At 49.8% G+C, this 23,419-nt stretch overlaps 1 protein-coding gene across 1 annotated transcript; it reads left to right on the top strand.

Moving 5' to 3' along the window:
• The first annotated feature begins 301 nt into the window (after nucleotides 1–301).
• STK36 (serine/threonine kinase 36) lies at nucleotides 302–22,472 on the top strand. The gene is made up of 26 exons (XM_080798435.1): nucleotides 302–401; nucleotides 1,113–1,253; nucleotides 1,364–1,441; nucleotides 3,095–3,225; nucleotides 3,467–3,716; nucleotides 5,044–5,137; nucleotides 5,425–5,594; nucleotides 5,746–5,933; nucleotides 6,448–6,547; nucleotides 7,410–7,553; nucleotides 10,671–10,850; nucleotides 12,112–12,209; nucleotides 12,637–12,742; nucleotides 13,968–14,118; nucleotides 14,322–14,449; nucleotides 14,986–15,090; nucleotides 15,555–15,653; nucleotides 15,740–15,828; nucleotides 16,106–16,169; nucleotides 16,347–16,457; nucleotides 18,320–18,394; nucleotides 18,774–18,948; nucleotides 19,188–19,335; nucleotides 19,564–19,711; nucleotides 20,300–21,046; nucleotides 22,068–22,472. Exons 1-26 carry the CDS (start codon nucleotides 318–320, stop codon nucleotides 22,209–22,211), a joined length of 3,948 nt encoding a protein of 1,315 aa, XP_080654561.1. The 5' UTR covers nucleotides 302–317; the 3' UTR covers nucleotides 22,212–22,472.
• The last annotated feature ends 947 nt before the right edge of the window (nucleotides 22,473–23,419 follow it).

The raw sequence follows: 23,419 nt of genomic DNA, 5'->3' as shown, positions 1-23,419 counted from the left end.
TGCGTGGAAGTGGAAGGGGGACACAGGGTCCGGTGGGAACGAGATTGGCCTGGGGGACAGGAGGTGGCTGAAAGGGAGGGAGAACGACAGGAGGCGCTCTGTTCGCTCCAAGATCTCATCTTTCCATCCAGTCTACCCAACGATGTTTTTGAGACCTGATTATTATGAAAAAGGAAAAGGCAAGGTGGCTAACATTAATTAACCTTTCTTCCATGCCCGAACCAGGCTTCCTAGATGTGTGGAACTGTCCCCGGGAGCCGTAGCCCTTCACCACCATCTCTACCTCCTTCCTTCTGAGGGAGCCTGAAACCTCTGTCATGGAAAAGTACCACGTGTTGGAGATGATTGGAGAAGGCTCCTTTGGGAGGGTGTACAAGGGTCGAAGAAAATACAGTGCTCAGGTGGTGAACAAAGAGGGATATCTCTTGGGTGGGATTCTGTACTTCCAGCCACGGTGGAAAATGGGACCAGAATACCGACCTGTGTTCCTGAGGAACTGACTCCCTCATTCCTCTCACAGAGTATTGGGCCCTAATATTGGATTACTTGAGTTCAGATCCTAGATAAGTAGCTTGAACAAGTTACTTAAACTCTCAATGTTTGTTTCCTCATCTCTACAATGAGGATAATTATGAGTAGTATCTGATTAATGGAGTTCGAGGATTAAATGTGATTTGTGCTGAATTACTATACTAGTACAGTGTCTGGCATGTAGTAAACAATAAATAAATATTATGTTTACTGTTAATTCTCCTCTATCATACCATGTAAGAAGAGATTGGCCACTTGAACTGTGTTCTTTTTTCCTCATTTTTTCTTCCTTCTCTTTCCCCTAAATCTCTTAAATCAGAGTTCTTTACCCAGATCAGAACACCTCTCCCAGAATCCACCAAAGGGATCTGTCTGGCCAAGGCTGGTTTTTCCTAGGGCAAGGGGTTGGCGGGGGGTGAGGTGGGGCTGGATAAGGACAGGGTACCGTGGGGAAGGGGAGTAGGAGACTGGTGAGTAATGAGAATTTGCTCTAACAATCTAAAGCCTGAATTCTGGAGCTCTCAGGTGAATGTTTCAATAGCGTGGTTAGGCTTTTACTCTTTTCATCTTATCACTGACAGGTGGTGGCCCTGAAGTTCATTCCAAAACTGGGACGCTCAGAGAAGGAGCTGAGGAATCTGCAACGAGAGATTGAAATCATGCGGGGTTTGCGGCATCCCAATATTGTACATATGCTTGACAGCTTTGAGACGGACAAAGAGGTGCCCTTCGGTTTTGGGTCACCCTTCCCGAAAAAGAAGGGTCCCAGAAATTTCCCGACCTCAGAATGTATCAAGCTGGAGCCATTGGGACTTTTGCCTTCTCCTTGCAGGTGGTGGTGGTGACAGACTACGCTGAGGGAGAGCTCTTTCAGATCTTGGAAGATGACGGAAAACTTCCTGAAGACCAGGTATGTTCCCTAGCTCAAACTTCTCCCCTCCCCTGACCTCTTTTCAACTTAAGGGACTGCTAGGGAAAGCTGAGGGCACTAAGAGTCACCATTTTGAAAACTCCTGAGAAAAATACAAGAGTCTGGGTATATATGGAGACAGTGTGGGATGCCAGGAAACTGGAGCCAAAGTCTCGGAGTACAGAGGTTGACCCTGCCGCTTTCTAGCTGGTTCTTCGGGGGCAAGTTACTTTAACCTCTTTGTTCTCAGTTTCCTCATTTAAAAATGGATATAATTATAATGTCTGTCTCATGAGGCTGTTGTGAAGGTTCATGAATTAATCCATGTAAAGGGTTTAAAAGAGTGCCTGACACACAGCATTCAACATAGTTAGCTATTATTATCATTATTATTATTTATTTAAGATTTTATTTATTCATCTGACAGAGAGAGAAAGAGCACAAGCAGGGAGAGCAGTAGGCAGAGGGAGAGGGAGAAGCAGGCTCTCTGCTGAGCAGGGAGCCCAATGCAGGGCTTGATCCCAGGGCCCCAGGATCGTGATCTGAGCCAAAGGGAGACTCTTAACTGACTGAGTCACCCAGGCACCCCTAGTTAGCTATTATTAATGCTGTTGCTGTCACTAAGCACCTTTAGGGAAGAAGAGCTAGTGTGGTGGTATCAAGAGGGCAGGAAAGGGTAAGGGTTGTGCTGAAGGCAGGATTCACCACCAAGATTTAGTGGTTAACAGTGGGATTGGGGTGAACACGTTTCCCAGCCACACTTGTTCTAGAGATTTCTCTGTACCCTAGCAAGTAGACCCCCTCTGGATGTCCTGTTGAAGCGTGCCATCTCCCTCTGAGCATTATTATTTGTAAGTCATCATCTTGCTCATTTTGTGTATCTTATTCGTTTGACCACGTCTCTTGAGAAAAAGGACTTTGTCTTATTTAACAATAGCTGATGTGTATTGAAGGCTTACTAAGTGCCAGATACCATTCTGAGCATGGTGTGCTGTAACTTCTTTAATCCTTGTAGTAACCCTATAAGGGAGGTGGTATTTTTTTTTTTAAAGATTTTATTTGTTTATTTGAGAGTGAGAGAGAGAGCACGAGCAGGGGGAGAGGGAGAAGCAGGCTCCCTGCTGAGCAGGGATCCCGATGCCGGAGGTGGTATCATTATTTTTTCTTTTTTCAAAGACTTTTATTTATTTATTTAATTGATGGGGGTGCAGGGAGAGGGAGAGACAGCGAGAGAGGGAACACAAGCAGGGGGAGTGGGAGAGAGAGAAGCAGGCTTCCCTCCAAGCAGGGAGCCTGATGCCGGGCTCAATCCCAGGACCCTGGGATCGTGACCTGAGCTGAAGGCAGACGCCTAATGACTGACCCAGCCAGGCGCTCCAGGAGGTGGTGGTATTATCACCAGCTTATAAATGATGCATCTGAGAGGCATGGGATAATCTGTCCATCCATGGTTGTTTTTCTTCAACGAGTGAGTGAACAAATGAAAGAATGAATAAATGGGGGGCAAGAACTAAAGCAGGTGTCAAGGGAAGCTCTATAAGAAAGAAAAAGAAGAGACGATCACATCAATAATTTAGGGAAGTGTCTTTGGGTTCCTCAGTAGGCTCCTTCCTCTGACCTCTCCTTTCTTTCTCCTACCTGTGTGACCCCTAGGTTCAGGCCATTGCTGCCCAGTTGGTGTCCGCTCTGTACTATCTGCATTCCCACCGCATTCTCCACCGAGACATGAAACCTCAGAACATCCTTCTTGCCAAGGGCGGTGGCATCAAGCTCTGTGACTTTGGGTGAGAGGTCTGACCTTCCGTCGCTGCCTCACGTTCCGCCGGGAGTGTTAGACCATATGCTTGACTTCCCTGGGCCTCACTGTAGAAGCCGAGCTGGAGACTGGGATTCCCATCAGGTCTTTAGGAAAGTGCTGTCTGTGTAGGTTTGGGATATCTCACGCAATGATAGGCAGTGGTCACCAGGGCTGGTTTGTATTGTTCACGTTCCCTCTTCCCCTTTCCATTCCATCATCTCCCGCAGATTCGCCCGGGCGATGAGCACCAACACAATGGTGCTGACATCCATCAAAGGCACACCACTTTATATGTCTCCAGAGCTGGTGGAAGAGCGCCCATACGACCACACCGCGGACCTCTGGTCCGTGGGCTGCATACTGTATGAGCTGGCCGTGGGCACCCCTCCCTTCTACACGACGAGCATCTTTCAGCTGGTCAGTCTCATCCTCAAGGACCCTGTGCGCTGGCCGACCGCCATTAGTCCTTGCTTCAAGGTAATGAACATAGAAAGGGAGTTCACTTTGCATCAGACACCCATCTTCTCTGCCCCTGTTCCCCTTTTCCAAAATCTGGGGCAAGATTTTGCTGTTAATGAATGCAGGAGCTGGGCCCAGCTGCCTTGGTTTTCTCCTGTAGGGACTGATTCTGGGAGGCTGTTCTAAGGTCCACCAAACTTGGACCTAGCAGCCCCTCCTTGGGGCGGGTTATTCTTGATCGCAATGGAAAGGTAATTTTAAGCCACCAGGGACAGCTGCTATCCTTTTACACACTCTCTTCCACTTATTTCCTATCAGATGCAAGGTCCAGATGATACCTAGATCTGCCCACAGAACTTTTGGTCTTCTTCCTGGAAGAAGGAATCTTCAGACATTAAAATGGCCAGAGCCAGTGGGACTAGCTCAGCTATTAGGGGCAGGTGACAAAGTTGGTGCCCTCTGATTGCAGCAAACTCACAGTGGGGGAGGGGGGGATGAGGAAGGGAGGGAGGAAGAAGAGTTGACCCTTTTTATTTCTTATCTAGGGTAAAATTTGGGCCCTCAATGGAATTTAAATGCAACCTTTTTCCAGAGTACAGTCTCATTATAACTTTCCTTTGCTCTAGGAGGAAAAGGGACAAGTCTCTCCCCAATCTCTTTAGTTGCGGAAGCTCCAGTAATTATCAGAAAGAATCTAAACAAAAGAAACTTAAGTGGGCGATAGGCCATTCCTTCTCCCTCAGAGCCAACATGCAGGCATCTTCATTCAGCGAGAGCCACAGATGACACCTTGTTTTAGAACAGTGGTCATCAGCTACCAGTACCTTCTATTCCCATCCGAGGCCCAACTGAGGATGTTCCCAAGGATACCTCATAACAGATGTGCCCCTTTCAGAGGCAGTCTCCCTTCCCCACCACCATCGGAAGACTTGCCGAAGGATTTCTGTGTTGGTGGGCTCCCAAATCCGTCTGTACGCAATGACTTGAGTGTGAGTGTGCTCTTCACCACAAACGCATCTGTTCCCGCCCAGCTACAGACAGGCCCGCCATCGGAGGGAGGGCACAGTGAGCCATTTGGACTCCTTTGAATGTTTGCTTTCTGAAGGTGATTGTGAAGACGCCAGAATGCCTCTGGATGGGACGGGGGCTCTCCCGGAGGGGAGGCAGTGAAGTCTGTTCCTGGGGCCAGGGAAATGAGCCCTATGGATAGGAGTAGAGGGTGGTCAAGACCAACCGGTTTACTGAAGGAATAGACCCCGGAGTCTTGGTTTCCTGCTTCTGCTGGTGAGTTAAAGAGAGCCTGTAGGAAAGCGGAGACCCATGAGGTATTCTTTTCTCTCCACAGAGCTTTCTGCAGGGACTGCTCACCAAGGACCCCAGGCAGCGTCTGTCCTGGCCAGACCTCTTACATCACCCCTTTATAGCTGGTCGTGTCACCAGTGAGTCCTTACAGTTTTCAGGGCTTTGGTACTTCCCCAGGCTCTTCCCCATCTGCCCCCATTCCCCAGGGTCTGAATGCCGTGCATTACCCTACCAGCTCGAACTTTCTTCCTTGCCCTTTGCCTAATCTTTGCCACTCCCCTTGCCACCCCACTCCCTCTCTGTCATGTTGTCAAAATGGTCTTCTTCCACAGAAGCCTGAAGTCACGGAAGTTGTCTCTGTCCAAGTGGAGATGGTGGCACAGCTCTAGCATGATCACATGTTCTTTTTCTTCCCTCCCTGCAGTAATAAGTGAACCAGGAAGCCCAGATTTGGGCACCCCATTCACCAGTCGCCTACCACCAGAACTTCAGGTCCTCAAGGACCAACAGGTACATCGGCTGGCCCCCAAGGGCAATCGATCTCGCATCTTGCGACAAGCCTGTAAGCGCATGGCTGAGGAGGCCAAGCAGAAGGTATGTGGGACAGAGGGGATGGGTGACATGACCAGGCCAGCAACTGGGGGGGTTGGATAAGGAAGGTTAAGGAAGGACCACAAGTAGGATTCGTACTGCCCTATGGCAACCAAATAGTTTTGATTCAGTGTTTCCTGCCCACTTCCCACAGAAACACCAGAACACAGGACCTGCCCTTGAGCAAGAGGACAGGACCAGCAAGATGGCTTGTGGCACAGCCCCTCTGCCTAGACTAAGAGCCACTCCTCAGGAACCAGGCCTCTTGGCTGGGATCTTGGCCTCAGAAATGAAGAGCAGCTGGGCTGAGTGGGGGGCTGGAGAGGCCCCCCCTGCACCTCGGTGAGGAGGGGATAGCTAGGGATTTATAGAGTGAAGTATCTTGCAGATCTTCATCTTTAGCCAAAGCAAATATAACATGGTGCCTGTCACTAGCCACCACCTCATGGGGCAGGGCCCTGGGAGTCTCAGTCCTGGGTTCTTGAATTCTGATTCTGGATATTTTCCTGATTCATCGGAAATTGTGGGAGTTTTCTTTTCTCTATGCCTCAGTTGTATATTAACTGAGAAGGAAAGAATTGTTTCCATGCAAAAGGGAAGATTATTTGAGTTGAGAGCTACAGGTGGAAACTGCCAAGGTAGACTTGAGAGTAAGATCCAAAGTGGAAGGACAGTCAAGGACACGTGCGGAGTGGTCAACATCCTGTCCTCGTCATATCCTAGAAGAAAGCTCTCCCCGCTCTGATCCTGTACGGCTTGTTCTTCATTCTTACCTTGGACCCAGAGCGATGGACATATTAATGAACCCTGAGCCTCACAGGTCTGGAACTCCTCCTACTCGCTGTTCCTCTGGCAGGGAAAACCGGATCGCCCAGGACTGTGAACGAAATCTTCCAGAGCCGAGGCCAGAGGTGGTGGGCCAGAGGAGCATTGATGCAGTGGACCTAGAAAATGAGGTAAGCTCTAGGGGCTCCTCTTGGCCTTGACCCTGCCATGGGATGTTGGGTCCAGGTAGATGTTTTTCTGGAACAGTGATTCCCAACTATTCCAGGTATGAGCTCCCCTTGTGTTAAAAATTTCTTTCTTATCATCAATTTGTAGATTGATAGGATAATTGCATAACATCTGAACATGTAATTAGCAAAAATTGGAATACATGGGTAAAAGTGAAAGTCCCTTTTGAGCCTCACCCCAATCCCAGTGGTGTCTGCTGTTGCTAATTTAACCTTTCTTCTTCTAAACTTGCTGAATTTTTACAGATACGTATATGCACACACAGAAATCTTTCGTTTGGCCATTTTTTATCACTGAGTTCACACCACAAGTACTATTTTACATCGTGCCTCACTTACCGTATGATCTGTTTTGGAGATCCTCCTACATCTGAACATGTCATCTTTGGGGGGTTTTAATGTTTTGTTTTGTAATAGTTTTAAACTATTGTAATTGTGAAGATGCCACAAAGAATTCCTGTATACCCTTCATAATATTTCCTAAGATGGATGTGCCATGATTTCTTATTCCCTTTCTGATTGGCCTTATGACATTTCCTTTTTTTTTTTTTTTAAATCATAAACCATGCTGCAATAGACCTGTCTGTAGGTATCTCTTCATGGACTCATGCCCGTGTTCTCGGAGAGACTTTTCAAGACCCCTCTCATACTGCCAGCTCTACCTTTTGAAACCGGTGGTTGAAATGAATACATCTGTGCTGAAGAACTCATTGGTTCTTGCATTTACTCCCTAATTCCCCAGGCTGGGCGCTACTGTCCTTGAACCTGACATGCTCCTGACCTCTTTCACCCCTCTATGCCTCAGGAGCCAGACAGCGACGATGAATGGCAGCACCTACTAGAGACTGTGGAGCCAGTGCCCGTCCAGCTGAAGGCCCCACTCACTCTGCTGTGCAATCCTGACTTCTGCCAGCGCATCCAAGGCCAGCTGCACGAGGCCGGGGGGCAGGTAATGGGCCCACGTAATGGAATTTCAGACTATTGTGGTCACAGATGAGGCATTAAAAAACATGAGAAATAGAAAGTTTGTCCCTTTCCAGTTCTCTTTCAGTTTATTTATTTAATTCAAGATTTGCTGGCCTCCTTTAGTAACACATCAATCCTTAAGAAAAGGGGGCGCCTGGGAGGCTCAGTCAGTTAAGTGTCCGGCTCTGGGTATCAGCTCAGGTCATGATCTCGGTCAAGAGACCGAGTCCCGCCTCTAGTTCCACACTCAGTGGGGAGTCTGCTTCCCATTCTTCTCTCCCTCTCTGCTTCTCCACCCACTGAGCATGCACGTTCTCTCTTTCGCTCTAATAAATAAATACATCTTTTTTTTTTAAGATTTTTTATTTTATTTGACACAGAGAGAGAGATCACAAGTGGGCAGAGAGGCAGGCAGAGAGAGAGGAGGAAGCAGGCTCCCCGCTGAGCAGAGAGCCCGATGCGGGGCTCGATCCCAGGACCCTGGGATCATGACCCAAGCCGAAGGCAGAGGCTTTAACCCACTGAGCCACCCAGGCGCCCCAATACATCTTTTTTTAAATAAAGATTCTATTTATTTGAGAGAGAGAAGTAGCAAGTGAGAGCATGAGCAGGGGGCAGGCAGAGGGAGAAGCAGGCTTCCCGCTGAGCAGGGAGCCTGGTGCAGGGCTACATCCCAGGACCCTGAGATCATAACCTGAGCCAAAGGCAGATGCCCAACTGACTCAGCCATCCAGGCGCCCATAAGTAAATAAATCTTGAAAAAAGAAAGAAAGAAAACAGGCATCGATTTTCTCTTTCTGATGGGAAAGGCATTCATTTAAAGCAGGGGTTGGCAAACTCAGGTGGTAAACATTTTGGACGTTGAAGAGTAAGAGGCAAAAATGCAGGATATTATTGAGTACTTCTGTAATGAGAGAGAGCACTTTTCCACACAATTTTTATGGATGATGATGTGATCAGCACTGGGTATTATACACAACGGATAAATTACTGAACACTACATCTGAAATTAGTGATGTACAATATATTGGTTAATTGAATTTTAATAAAAAACTTTGTCGATGAAATTAAAAATATAGACATAATAAATACATAAGTGCTTCTAATACAGGTGTACTAATGAGAAAAACGAGATTCTTTTTTAAAGGATAACATTTTACTTAATTGGTATTCATAATTAGCATTGTCTATTCATTCACCAGTTGATGGATATTTGAATTGTTTCCACTGTTTGGCTTTTATGAGTGATGTTGCCATGAACATTCACATGGAAGTCTTTGTGTGGACATACGTTTTCATTTTTCTTTCTTGGATATTTCGGAATTGCTGGGTTGTATGGTAATTTATATTTACCATTTTAAGAAGCTGCTAGACTATTTTCCAAAGTGACTGCCTCATTTTGCATTCCCACCAGCACCATGTGAGGGTCTCTGTGTCTCCACATTCTTGCCAGCATGTATTGTCTGTTTTTATCACAGCCATTTCTAGTGAATGCGAAATCATGTCTTATTATCATTTTAATTTGCATTTTGCTAATAACTCATGTGGAGCATCTTTTCATGTGCTTATTAGCCCTTTGTATTATCTTCTTTGGTGAAATATCTATTCAGTTCTTGTGCTTATTTTTAAATTGGGTTGTTTGTCCCCTTGAGTTGTAAGAGTTCTTTGTATATTCTGGATAGGAGACCTTTATCACAATGTGGTTTGCAAATATTTTCTCCCAGTCTGTGATTTGTTCTTTTACTTTCATAAGAGTGTTTTTTGAAGCACAAAGGTTTTGAATGTTGATGACATCCAATGACCATTTTTTTCTTTTGTGGATGATGCTTCTGGTGTTATGTGGAAGAAATCTTTTCTAGACCCAAAGTCCAGAAGATTTCCTCGTATGTTTTCTTCTAAAAGTTTTTTAGTTGGAGCTGTACCATTTAGGTCTCTGGCCCATTTTGAGTTACTTTTTATATATAATGTGAGGTAGGGATCTAAGTTCAACTTTTCACATATGGCTCTACAGTCATCCCAGCACCCCCGGTCCAATACTCTCCTTTCCCCATTGAATTGCCTTGGACCTTGCCTCCCTTCTGGCCCTTCCATGCTGTCCTTGTAGTGGGGTGGTGGCTTCAGTAGGGAGGCTGGTGAAAAGCTCTGCCTCCAGGGTAAGTCTTGCAGAGTCGGAATTCCAGCTGAACTACTCTTCAGCTGTGTGGTAATTGACCCCTTACTTAACCTATCTAGAGACTTTAGTCTTGTCTTCTGTAAAATGGGTAATTGTGTTTACTGTGCAGGATGGTTGTAAAGAATAAATGAGCAAATAAGTGAAAAGATTTAGAAACAAAGAATGACGTAAAGCACTTGATGTAAATGTTATTCTTTTCTGAAGGGTTAACTTTTGAAGAACAACTGTTTGAAAGTATCAGAGTGCCCTTACCTTGCAGGTTATGTATAAATAAGTGGCAGACCGGATTTGGCCTGTGGGTCATAGTCAAGCCCTGATTTAGAGTTAGATAATACGGTTTTATCTGTCTGGAGTTGAATGACATTGTTTTGTGTCTGTTGTTTTATATCTTTGGAAGTGCATGTGTGCGTGTGCATGCGGGGTGTGTGTGTGTGTGTGTGTGTGTATATAAGGTGAAGGGCTGGAGAAGGGAGGGAGCAGATAGGAATGGCACTGGGGAGATGCCTGGGTGGCTCAATCCATTAAGCATCTGCCTTTGGCTTGGGTCATGATCCTAGGGTCCTGGGATCAAGTCCTGCATCGGGCTCCCTGCTCTACGGGGAGTCTGCTTCTCCCTCTGCCACTCCCCCTGCTTGTTCTCTCTCTCTCTCTTTCTCTATGATAAGTAGAATAAATAAAACCTTTAAAAAAGAAAAAAAAGAATGGCACTGGATCCCACAGAGATGGAGGGGAGGTCCCCTTTCCCTTGGTTGCTTCCCTGGTACTGTTTTCCCTTTTTCTCTGTTTTCCTTCTCTGGGTTTTAGACCTAAAGAAAGGAGTGGGAACATCTGGTCTGCTTTGGCTGCTCCTTGGGGACACTGGTATCTGTGACTCTCCTTTTCCCTCTGATAATATCGATTCCTATGTGTTTCCCTCCTGCCACCCAGATCCTGAAAGGCGTGCTGGAGGGTGCATCCCAGATCCTCCCGGCACTCCGGGTCCTGGGCAGTCTTCTGTCTAGCTGCTGTGACTCGGTTCCCTTGTACTCCTTCTGCCGCGAGGCAGGGCTCCCCGGCCTCCTATTCAGCCTGCTCAGACACAGCCAGGAGAGCAGCAGTATCCAGCAGGTAAGCCCTACGCCAGGAACCTCGGAAGACTTCAACGAGTTTCTTCACCTGGGATTTCTCTCCTTTTGATGTCCTCTTCTTCAGTTTCTCCACCTTGGATTTCTGTTCGGCCAGCTGCCTTTTCTTTCTTCCTGTCTAGTTAGTAGATAACGAGTCGCAAACCGTGCTGACCTCTGAGGCCAGACAGATCCTGTCACGCAGGGAAGTAGAGTCTGCGTGACCGTATGAGCAGTGAGGAATATGGTAAACTAGAGAGCCTGTGCCCAGTCTGAATGGGACCTCCCCTCGGCTCCGGCTCACTCTTGCCACGTGAGAACATGGGCCCAGTGTTACCAGATCTTCCAGTTTTCTAAGAGAAGCTGGAAACCCAGGGGCGCCTTGGTGGCTCAGTCGGAAAGCATCTGCTTTCAGTGGAACTACTCTTTAGCTGCGTGATAAAGCTTCTGGGATGGAGGCCCATGTCAGGCTCCCTGCTCAGCAGAGAGCCTGCTTCTCCCTCTCCCTCTGCTGCTCCCCCTGCTTGAATGCTCACTCTCTCTCTCCCTCTGTGTCAAATAAAGTCTTTTAAAAAGAAAGAAAGAAAAAAAAAGGAGCTAGAAATCTGGATTTGTATGCACAGTTTCCCACTCTGTAGTGCACTGTGTTTTGGAATGTTAAATCCTAGGCTTTCATTGCCCTGATTTTATAGAACTGAGTACTGAAATTCAGAGATTCACCAGCTCATACACAGGCACTAACTTGTAAATGGTCACAGGGACGATGAGTGGAGGAGCTAGGACTGAGGCTCGGTGTATCTGAGGCCGAATCCCTCCCTCCACGTGCTGTGTTCTACTTTGGCCGGGCTGAGAGAAGAGAATATGGAAATGTTTAACAGGGCCTTGGCTCAGGCCACTGAAAGCGGCCTTCTGCTCATGAGTACTAACCCCAAGCGTTTTTAAGGAATTTAGAGAACAATTTGAGCTATTTTGAAAAACAGAGCCGCCTCGACTCCTGAATGCTATTCAGGCCAAACCGGACACACTTTCAGGCTGTTTACCGGCCACTGGCCGCCACTTTGTTACCTCTAGAGTTCCCTTCTCTGTCCAGTTGCTCTCTTCCCTCTGCCCCTTCCTGGTTGGTCAACCTGCCTGGATATCAGACACCTTTTTTTTTTTTTCCTTTCTTTCTTTTTTCTTTTCTTTCTTTTTTTTTTTAACTGCTTTTTCTCTTCTTCGTCTCCATCCTCTACATTGACCTTACTCTCTGTTCTCTTCCCTGGCAGCAATGTTGGTATGGGACCTTCTTACGGGACCTGATGGCTGTGATTCAGGCCTACTTTGGCTGCACCTTCAATTTGGAGAGGAGCCAGACAGGTGACAGGTGGGACGAGAGCCAGCTCTGCTCTGTTGGCCACTTTGGCTTCGATTTCTACCCCCATTTCTTCCCCTCTCTGTTAGGAGGAGGCTGAGTAAGGAGAAGCCGAAGGGTTAGGGATCGGCTGTCTGACTGGGAGTCAGCTGGGAGTCTAGCTAATCCTCCTAAGGACCCCGAGACCCCTCTAAGTTCACCCCAAGACTTGCAGGCTCTAAGGGTCCCCATACACTAAAGGGAAGGGTCACAATATGAATGACCTAGAGGAAATGGCAAAGAAGGGATGAGGAGGGTGTGTATAGCAGACTGTGTGTTCAGCAGGGGAAAGAGGAGGGAGTGTTCTGAGATGTTCCTTTGCAGGGACTCTCCTGTCTGCCCAGAAATGACCCATTTAACCACATATGGGCTTTTAGGGAGACGGTCTATTTTTTCCCAGCCTACAGGTGTTTCAGGAGGCCGCCAACCTCTTTCTGGACTTGTTGGGGAAACTGCTGGCCCAACCGGATGACTCTGAGCAGACCTTACGGAGGGATAGCCTTATGGTAATCTGTTCCCTTGTCCAGATTTCCGTCTTGATGTCTTTTCCTGTGCTTCTCCCTTCCCCTTTCTTATAAGTACATAGGGTTAGGTTGAGTTAATACAACAAACATTTCCCAGCTGTGTGCCATATGGGTAAGAGAAATCCCCGTCTTCAAGGGACTGGAAATAGTCTAGTAGAGGAGATGAAAAATGATCAAGGACAACAGTGTGAGAAGTACATTAGAATTTGCATAAAACTTGTATGAAATACAGAAGCACCACTGAAGAAGGTATGATTAATGCTACTTGGGGAGCCTAGAAGAAGTCTTGAAAGAAATTATCTTTGCTAGGATTTGAAGAACTCGCAAAAGTTTGTCAGATGTGTGAGGCAGGAAGTAGGGAGAACATTCCAGGCAGAAGGGGCAGCATATATAAAGATCTAGAGGCATTAAGCACTGTGGCCTGTTTCAGGGAACCACAAGTTGAAGTATTCCTTCTTGAAGAGACTTGCAGATGGGCTAGTATTTCCCAAATTTATTTTTCCTATGGACCAGTAAACTAGTGGGTTCTCATCCCTGGACTATGGAGGTGAGGGAGAGGAGAATGGAGAATGGAGCAAGAAGATAGCTAGGTTCTGACGGATCTCAGAGGAGTTAGGAACATCAGCGAGAAAGTAAGCAATTGCCTAGTCATTGTGCAAACAGGCCGGCCCCGTAGGGGACACAGATCTGGGCTGCATTTCGGCCTCCAGCTAGCAGTCCATTTCAGCTCTTCTAGTCTGAAAGCCTAGTTTAACATCCCTTAACTCTTTCTAGTTAGGAAGCTTTTTCAATGTCTAACCTAAATTTTGGGCATCAGCAACTCACGTTATCAGCTAGCATTTATCCTATAGGTCACGGTGCTGTGAGTGCATGGAGAGTTTGGAATAAATACCCTACCACCCAAAATTCTGAACCAGTAGCACTGGGTTGGGAGGGACCCAGGAATCCCCAGGAATTCTCATGCTTATGGTCTATAGCTAACACTTCGGGAGGCATCATCTGGGAGACAGCTGATCAGAGAATAGAAGGCTTGCCATCTAAAATTGCCATCCTCGAAATGTGAAGGCAGTTATAGTGCCTTCGCCACTTCTGGTCCCTCTGGGTTTTCTCTTTTTTTTCTCAGGTTCTCGGAGGGTTCTTGCTCCTTACCCTCAGCCCTATCACTTTTCTGCTGCCCTCATGTCGGCCCCGCCCTTGTCTCCCTTAGTGCTTTACTGCTCTGTGCGAAGCCATGGATGGGAACAGCTGGACCATCTCCAAAGCCTTTTACTCCAGCCTGCTGACGACTCAGCGGGCAGTGCTGGACGGGCTGCTCCACGGCTTGACGGTTCCCCAGCTGCCTTTCCACAGCCCCCCAGGTAACTGGAGTAGAGCACTGAGGTTCTGGTGACTCCGGGGCAACTCTGGCTCTGCGTCCCTACCCATCCCCCCAACTGCCATTGCCTTGATTAGCACCTGGCATCTGGCAAGCACTCAGTAACTAGCTGCTCACTGGAAGAATGAATGGGGAGCTGAGCGAAACAACCAGATCCAACCCTGCGTTCTTTGCCTTTCTCCATAGGAGCCCCCCAAGTGAGCCACCCGCTGCGAGAGCAGAGCGAGGATCTGCCAGGAGCCATGTCCTCTGCGTTGGCAGCCATCTGTACTGCTCCGGTGGGGCTGCCCAGCTGCTGGGAAGCCAAGGAGCAGGTCTGAGCTGCAGTGTCTGCTTCCTCTCATGCGGTTGCTGGAGATAAGGGAGCTGGCCACAGCTTCTCAGAAAGGCAGAAAAACAAGCATTCATGCTTTCCCTTACTCTGTACTTCCAGAAACAGATGCTCCCACCTTGGGTCTGGGCCACTTATAGAACACGATGTCCCCTGAATCCCAGAGCCCTTGGCCAGCTGGTTAGAGAGCTTGGTGACAAACTGCCTGTTTGGCAGGGTCGCTGATCCGAAGCTGCCCGTGATGCTCCTTGAAGGCTCAGGGTTTAGATTTCCTGTCCCCTTTCAGCCAGCAATGCTTTCCTCTGCACCTGCCTGCACTAGGGCTAAACTAGGCCATGACTTTTGGTTCTCCATCGGCCATGGGGACTGGGGGTGGGATGAGGTCTGAGGTTCCTGGTGAATCTGAGGGAGAGTGGCTAGCAAAGGGTTGAGAAACCTGATTTGTTGAAGATAGGAGAGGAATAGGATGGGAATCTTGGGAACGGGATGGGGATGGAGACCTCAGGTGTGTCCCTACAGATCTCTCGGCATTTGGCGAATCAGCTAACTGAAGACAGCAGCCAGCTGAGGCCGTCCTTGATCTCTGGCTTGCAGCATCCCATCCTGTGCCTCCACCTCCTCAAGGTATGCCTGTCCTCCAGATTTCTGTTCGTTTGTTCATTCTTTTTTAGGGGGGCAAGGGACAGAGGGAGACGGAGAATCTTAAGCAGGCTCCATGTTGTATGGGACGTGGGGCTCGATCTCATGACCCTGAGATCATGACCTGAGCCAAAATCAAGAGTTGGACACTTAACTGACTGAGCCACCCAGGTGCCCCAGATTTCTTTTCGGTCCCCAGGACTGAGAGAAAGAGACAGAGAAGGTCCTTTTCTGCTTTTAAATCTATTCCACCAAGATGGCCCCAATGTTAGCCAGTGCTCACCAGAACAGAGAAGTAGCCCGATCTCAGTGTCTTGTGGCAAGAGGTGGAAGTGGCCTGGACTTCTCTACGACCCCCGGGGTGGACACAGGGTCTATTGAGAGGCTAACCTGCTTGTAAGCCCAGGGGCCGCTCAGCCTCACTGACCAACTGCTTCCTATTCCCTCAGGTTCTCTACTCCTGCTGCCACGTCAGCGAGCGCCTGTGCCACCTTCTAGGGCAAGAGCCCCTGGCCTTGGAGTCACTGTTGTTGTTGGTCCAGGGCAAGGTAGGCCGGCAACATAGGCAGGTGCATCGCGGTGGCCCCACTATCTCAGTGGGAAGCTGCTCTGCTATCTGAGGGTTCCCTTGTAGGTAAAGGTCGTGGATTGGGAAGAGGCTACCGAAGTGGCACTCTATCTCTTGTCCCTTCTTGTCCTCCGGCTGCAAGATCTGCCTTCCGGGTAAGCCATGAAGTGGGTCTTTCCGCTGGGATCTTCCATCCCCACAGCTCACCTTGACTTCAGATTGGGGGAATGGCACCCTGCAGCCTATGCTGAGGAGGGATTGGCATGGAGAGAGTGAAGTCTTCTCTACAAACAACAGACTTAGCGTCCAACCAACTTTGTGCTTTGGCGACAGTTGGACAGCCCCTGGGAGAGTGCCATCCAGCGGGGAGGGAGGCCCCTCACCAGCCTCCTTTCCCTCGGCGGCACCCTTTGACATATCCCCTTTTTCCAGAATGGAGAAGCTAGGCAACGAGATTGCTACTCTGTTTACCCACTCACACATCGTCTCTCTCGTGGTGAGTTCTCAGCTTTCCTCTTCCTCCCCTTTTCCCCCTGCCATCCAGCCCTTCGGGGGACCGTGGGCATCACTGTCTCAGCAGCAGCTGGTTCGGAGGCATTCCGTGGGGCCTGACGGAGACTGTATGTCCTTCCTGCTGTGCAGACTCAGACTTTCCTTCTCTGACTCCTCCCAGAGTGCAGCAGCCTGTCTGTTGGGACAACTTGGTCAGCAAGGGGTGACCTTTGACCTCCAGCCTGTGGAGTGGATTGCGGCAGCATCACATGCTCTGTCTGCCCCTGCCGAGGTGAGGTGGGCCAGGGAGGACACAGATGCGTCCCCTCTGATGCAGACCCAGGACTCCACTCTGGGAAGAGACTGAAGCGCCAGCCTGCCTGGGACAAACCAAGGAGTGGGAAAGGAGCCAAGGAGTCTTTCCTTTCCTCTCCCTCGGCCTCCAGATAACAGCCCCCTCTGAGCCCAGATGGCAGGCCAAGGAGGAGAGAGGGAGGGGGACCTGAGTTACCGAGGATGAGATTTCCTGCCTACTTTAGTCCCCTCCTCCAGCAGCTCCTGCTCCTGTTGTTATGATCTTTGCAAAAGCTTCATCTGTTCTCCTCTGCCGGCAGTTTGCACTCCCCATCCCCCCTCCTTCTCCTTAACTGAGATGGGAAAGATGGCTAGCATCCTGAGAATTCGTCAGGAATCTGGTCCACCATGTAGCCTCCTTGTCACTTTCTCCTTTTCAAGGCCTTTCCCACCCTCGTTTTTAGATACCTGGGAATCCGTATTTCTGTCATTTTGTAAAAGGAAGGATAGACTTCATATTCAGATGATTGTCATCCCCATAGACACAGAACTCCTCATAACTTAGAAAGCACTTTGCATGTCCTCCCACAACATGCTCGAAAGAGAGACACATGAAATGTAATGACACTCACCTGCTTTTTCTAGGTGAAGTTGAACTTCAGAGAGGGAGTAGGGATGGCATTCCCATTCATCCAGGAGCCCCAGTCAGAGACCTGGGAGTCCTCATAGACTATGCCCTCTGCTCCATTATTCCCCCATCTAGATGGTTCCCCCAGGTCCCATGTGCTCTGCCTTCCTGTCATCACTCAGATCTTCTGCCCACCACCATCACTGTCCTGCCTTAGTTTGTGTGCACATCATTGATCTTAGACTGTGGCACTTGCCTGCCGAAGGATCTCTTTTCTAGACTCTCTCCTCCCCGGTCCACTCTCTTCATTGCCACCAGGGTGAGCTTTCTTAAAAGTCTAATCATTTGTTCAACCAATAAGTATTCAGTAGAGAAATATGTCTTGAGGGGCGCCTGGGTGGCTCAGTGGGTTAAAGCCTCTACCTTCGGCTCAGGTCATGATTTCAGGGTCCTGGGATCGAGCCCCGAATCGGGCTCTCTGCTCAGCAGGGAGCCTGCTTCCTCCTCTCTCTCTGCCTGCCTCTCTACCTACTTGTGATCTCTCTCTCTGTCAAATAAATAAATAAACATTAAAAAAAAAAAAAGAAATATGTCTTGAGGACCAGACACTATTCTGGGCTCTGAGGATACAGCAGTGAATAGAAGAGACGAAAATCTTGCCCATGTAGACTTTGCATAAGTCCTCAGTGGCTTCCCCTAGACGAAAATCTTGCCCATGTAGACTTTGCATAAGTCCTCAGTGGCTTCCCCTGCTTCTGGGATAAAGTCCAAACTCCTTTACCTTCTTCTCAAAGCTCACCTGTTTCCTCTGGGCTCTATAATCCTGCTGTGCCCAGATTTACCCTTTCCAAAATTCACCATCATCCCTCATGAGCCGCTTTATTTATGCTATGAGTTCTACTTGGAATGCTGTCCCTTCCTACCACCTCCTTCTCTTGACTGCCTTTGAAACTTTCAGTTCACCAGTGTTCTATCTTTAGAAGGCAGAGTTAGGCCCTCTCCACCGCGTCTCCATCCCCACTCCGCCCCGGCCGCTTGTCCAGCAAGTATCTTCCTATCCTAACAGCTTATGTGTCTCTGGGGTAGAGGCAGTCATTGAATGAATAGCTAGGAACCTAAACTCCTGAGTCCAGAAGAACAGTCCGCACTGCCCCGGGCTGGGGCAGAGCTCTTTCTGCCTGACCGGGAGTTGCATGTGTGGGACCTGCATTCTTCCTGCCTCTCTCCAACAGGTCCGGCTGACCCCACCGGCTGGCTGTGGATTCTACGATGGCCTCCTCATCCTCCTGCTTCACCTCCTCACCCAGGTGCGGGTGCCTCCTAGGCTGATGAACTGCTAGGCAATGAATGAAAGCAACCCACATTCGCCTCTTCTGTCCAACTAGAATGCCATCTGTGATAGCCCTCAGCACAGACCCTTTCTGGGGAGTCACAGCTGCCCCCTCAGTGGGGGAGGAGAGCCGTAATTCCCTGGTTTCCAGCAGACACACACATGGGTTAAAATGTGGGAAGAAAGGGAACTCAGACAACAGGGAAATCCTTGGTCATTGGGAAAAACAGAGGAATTATTTCTGGATGCTCTTTCCTTGTAGGTCAGAGAAGAGAGTGGGGAAAAAAAAAAAAAAAAGGCACATTTGAGGCTTGACTTTGACCTCCCTACCCACTCTCCTTCAATTTCTTCTCCAGCCAGGGAAGGGCAGCCTGATAAGGGATGTGGCTAGCTCAGAAATGTGGACTGTTCTGTGGCACCGCTTCTCCATGGCCCTAAGGCTCCCCAAGGAGGTGTCTGCCCAGGAAGAGGAGCCGTCCCTGTCCAGGCCACAGAGCCCGGAGCCAGACTGGACGCTGATCTCCCCCCAAGGTATCTTTCCATCAGTGTGACTTCCATTGAGGGGCCAAAGTATAGAGGCCTCTTTTCAAGAGGAGGCCGCCCAGCCCTGGGTCAGTCCACAGAGATGACTGTGACTCTTGTCACTTGGGGAGAGGATGGCGCAGGCTATGCTGGGTGGGAAAGGGACTAAGTAGGGGGGAGCCCTCGAGAAGCAGGAGCACCTCGGCCTCTTGCCTGCTCCACTGAGTCTCCGTTCTGGGTGTTTCCAGGTGTGGCCGCCCTGTTGAGCCTGGCCGTGGCCACATTCACCCAGGAGCCTCAGTTATGCCTGAGCCACCTGTCACAGCGTGGAAGTACCCTCATGTCCACCTTGAAGCATCTGCTGTCCCCCAGCTTCCTGCATCCGCTGGGCCAAGCGTGAGTCAGAGCTGGAGGAGGGAGACCGGGCAGGCTGGAGGATCTGCAGGACAGGGAGAGGAGGGGGTGGCGGGGGGGCCGTAGCTGACAGTTTGAGCTATGAGACAAGCAGTGGGATTGGTGAGGTGGCGGAAGGGGAGCCGGACTTGGGGATTTGAGCAGGGGGCAGAGAATGATAAAGGGTGGGTGAGGAAGACCCAGCCAATCCTTCCGCACTGCCCTCCTTAGGCCTCACGGGTCTGAGTTTCTGCCCTTCGTGGTGCTCTCTGTCTGCCAGCTCCTCTGCTTTCCCTTCGCCCTGGACGTGGATGACGACCTCCTTGGAGGTGTCTTGGCTGACTTTGTGGACTCAGAAATCGCAGCCCACCTGCTGCAGGTACATGGGAAGCTCCTCAGGCATGAAAGTTGGTGGGGGGTGGTGAGGGGAGAAGATGGCCAGCCTCTTGTACTTGATTTATTCAGTTGTCAGCAGCTCCAGGGCTCTCCCATGCCCCTAGAAGAGCAGAGGCCCAGCTCCAGCTAAGAGCTGGGAGTGGAGAAAGCACTCAGGCCTGAGCAAAGGCACTGCTTGGAGCTGGGTTGGCCCCTCCTCTCTCCATCAGTCCCTCTTCTGGATCTGTCAGAGCTCCATGGGGAGGACATCCCAGTCTAGGCACTGGAGACCCAGTTCCTCAGCCAGGAGTCACCTCCTTGGTGATTGCTGGCACTAAGCAGTGGGCCTCTGAAGGCAGAGCGAGCATGTCCTTGCAGAGCAAGGAATGCTTGTACACCTGTGCCCCTGGGCTCCACGGTGCGTCTTGCGTGGAGGGCTTGGCTCAGGTCTTCCCATTCCCTGTGGTATTTCTCAGCCTAGCTTGGCTGTTCTCTCTGCCAGAGCTGGGGCTCCTTTGAGCTGGCTCATTGCTGTGAGTGCTCCCTCTCCCTGACCCGCTTCTGCCGGCTGCCCCTGCCCCTCTTTCCTCAGGTCTGCTGTCACCACCTTCCGTTGCCTCAAACTGAGTTGCCTGTCAGTCTCCTCACACATCTGGCTCTCACGGATCCCACCTCGCTCAACCAGTTCGTGAATGCGGTGGCTGCCTCCCCTCGAACTGTCGTCTCCTTCCTCTCAGTTGCCCTCCTGGGTGACCAGCCAGTGCTCACCTCCGACCTTCTCTCGCTGCTGGCCCACACAGCCCGAGTGCTGTCTCCCAGCCACTTGTCCTTTATCCAGGAACTCCTGGCCGGCTCTGATGAATCCTATCGGCCACTGCGGACTCTCCTGGGCCACCCAGAGAACTCCGTGCGGGCCCGCACTTACGGGCTCCTGGGACACTTGCTGCAGCACAGCATGGCCCTGCGGGGGGCGCTGCAAAGCCAGGCTGGGCTGCTCAACCTCCTGCTACTGGGGCTTGGAGACAAGGACCCTGCCGTGCGGCGCAGTGCCAGCTTCGCTGTGGGCAACGCAGCCTACCAGGCGGGTCCCCTGGGCCCGGCCTTGGCCTCCGCGGTACCCGGTATGACCCAGCTGCTTGGAGATCCTCAGGCCGGCATCCGGCGCAATGCCGCGTCGGCTCTGGGCAACTTGGGGCCTGAGGGCCTGGGGGCAGAGCTGTTACAGTGCCAAGTACCGCAGCGACTCCTGGAGATGGCTTGTGGGGACCCACAGCTGAATGTGAAGGAGGCCGCCCTCATTGCCCTCCGGAGCCTCCGACAGGAGCCCTGCATCCATCAGGTATGCCCCTGGGGGACTTGTGGACCCCGATGGTGGGCTTGTACTTCACGACATTTTTCCGAGGGAGTCTTTAAGGAATTGGAATACCCCCAGACCCCCTGTCCGGAAGTGGGAAATGAAGCTCTCCTCTCCCACCTCCCACCCTGGAGAAGGGCAGGAGTGCAGGAGAGGGCTCCGAGGAGTGGGAAGTTCTGCGATCTCAAAGACCAGGGTTTCCATCTTGAGGCTGTGTGGGATGGAGGTGAGGACACACTAGGCCATCTTGAGGCATAGAGGCATTTCATCCTGGGGGGCATGAAGCAGGTAGCCCATCTTTTTTCAGCACTTACCACATGACAAGCAGCGTGCTAATCATTTTCCCTTTATCATCTGGTGTAAGCTGTTATAGTCCCCATTTTGCAGGTGAGGACATTGAGGCACTAAGAATTTGAGAACTTGTCCAAGTTACAAAGCTATCTGGGGGGACTGGACTTCTCAGCTCAAGAGTCGGAATCCTGAGCCCCATACTGTAACCACTGCTTTATTCTGCTTTTTCCGCCCTGTCTATAAAGTAGCCTAAAGGTAACCAAACATCTACCTATGATAAAGCTAAACGTCCAAGTTATTACAGTGCAGTGCGGTAGCCTCGGGTGTAACAGACGTTTTGACGGGATGGCGATGATATAAATGATAGGATTTTCTGGCAATCCCTGTGGGGAAATAATGAAAGGGATTCTCGGTAGCAACAAGGTTAAGACCCACTGGTCAGGATCCATGACTGGGAAGCGCACTTATGACCAACTGTCACCACGACATGTGTTACCCTTCCTGGGGATGAGCGCGCGGATCCCTCGGTGCCTCGCTTTCATGGTGTGTAACCAGAGCAAACGGGAATAGAACTCTGGTCTTGATAAGCCCCGTCTCATCAAGATGAGTCCCCAAGAGCCCATTTTCTTTTTCTTTTCTTTTTCTTTTTCTTTCTTTTCTAGAGTGGGAATTGCTGGGCCATGTCGAGTTCTGTCATCTCTTCTCTGTCCCACAGGTGCTGGTGTCCCTGGGGGCCAGTGAGCGGTTAGCCATGCTCTCTCTGGGGAACCAGTTACTGGCGCCCAGCAGCCCCCGGCCCGCCTCTGCCAGACACTGCAGGAAACTCATTCACCTCTTGAGGCCAACCCACAGCACGTGATCTCCGATTCCTGCGGTCCATCCTCCAGCCTTTTTGGCCCCTTATTGCCAACCTCTCCTTTTTCTACTGTATGAGACACCAACTCAACCAAGAGCTAAAGAGACTTAAAAAAAAAAAAAAAGAGAGAGAGAGAATGAGAGAGAGATAAGCTGCAAGTCAACTGATTTGAGAACAAGAAACTAGAAGAGATTTATGTATAAAGCTCCCTCCTTTCCCCAGATACTGATTTCAACCAGTAAACTTCATTGATGGGTGCCACAGAAGATTCCTTCCTTTTCTACATTGAAGGCTCTTTCTCTGATCATGTGCCTTTAATCCCAAGAACATGCCTCCTGGATGTCAGGGACGTATCTTCTTTCTGAGAGCTCTCTTGCTTTCTGGAGCTCCTACAACCCTTCCAGCAGGTTCTTACCTTAGCGCACTGGCCCCAGGACAGTGATAAGGACAGAGCCTGTCTCATTGCTGTGGATGGTGCTCAGACTCATAGCCCACATTCCTCTCTGTGGGTTAGGGTGGAGGGTCGTTCTTTTCTCTTTTTCTTTCTTTCTTTTTTCCTTTCCCTCCCTGCCTGCCTGCCTACCTGTCTTCCTCTCTCTCTCTTTCTTTTTCTTTCTTGCCTTCTTGCCTTCCTGCCTTCCTTCTGCTTATCCTTCCTCTGTTTGTAAATTCTTGTCATAGAATGTATATCTTACCTTGCTTGCAGCTGCCAGGGTCAGAGATCGGGGGGCTCAGCTCCTCTCTCAGCAGCTGTGGGGTGCCAGAAGCAATTGTGTCCTGTTCACACGGGATCCTGGCTTCCATTCTGGTCGGGAAGACAATGAACTTACTAAAATCAGGAAATTCTGTATAGCACGTAGAGAGGTGAGAAAAGCTCTGGAGAAAAATGAAGCACAGAAAGAGGATGAGTGCTGAGTTGGATGGTCAGGCTAGGCCTCACTGAGATGACCTTTGAGCAAAGACTTGAAGATGAGGGAATGAGTGCAGCTATCTGAGGGAAAATTTGAGGCAGAGACGATAATCACTTCAAAGGCCCTGAGACGGAAGCATGCTTGAGGCGCTGTGAGGAAGGCCAGTTTGGATGGAAGATGCGAAGAAGGGGGAGAACAGTAGAGATGAGGACAGGAAGGTAGTCCCCACAGTTGTTATCAGCCTGTGACGTCATACTTCTACTGGAGAGTTTTGACAGAGAAGTGATGAGATCTACCTTA

Source organism: Martes martes (genome assembly GCF_963455335.1).
Source record: "Martes martes genome assembly, chromosome: 3".
NCBI classification, from domain to species: domain Eukaryota; kingdom Metazoa; phylum Chordata; class Mammalia; order Carnivora; family Mustelidae; genus Martes; species Martes martes.
The sequence above is the reverse complement of the archived record's forward strand: the minus strand, read 5'-3'. Positions and strand labels throughout refer to the sequence as shown.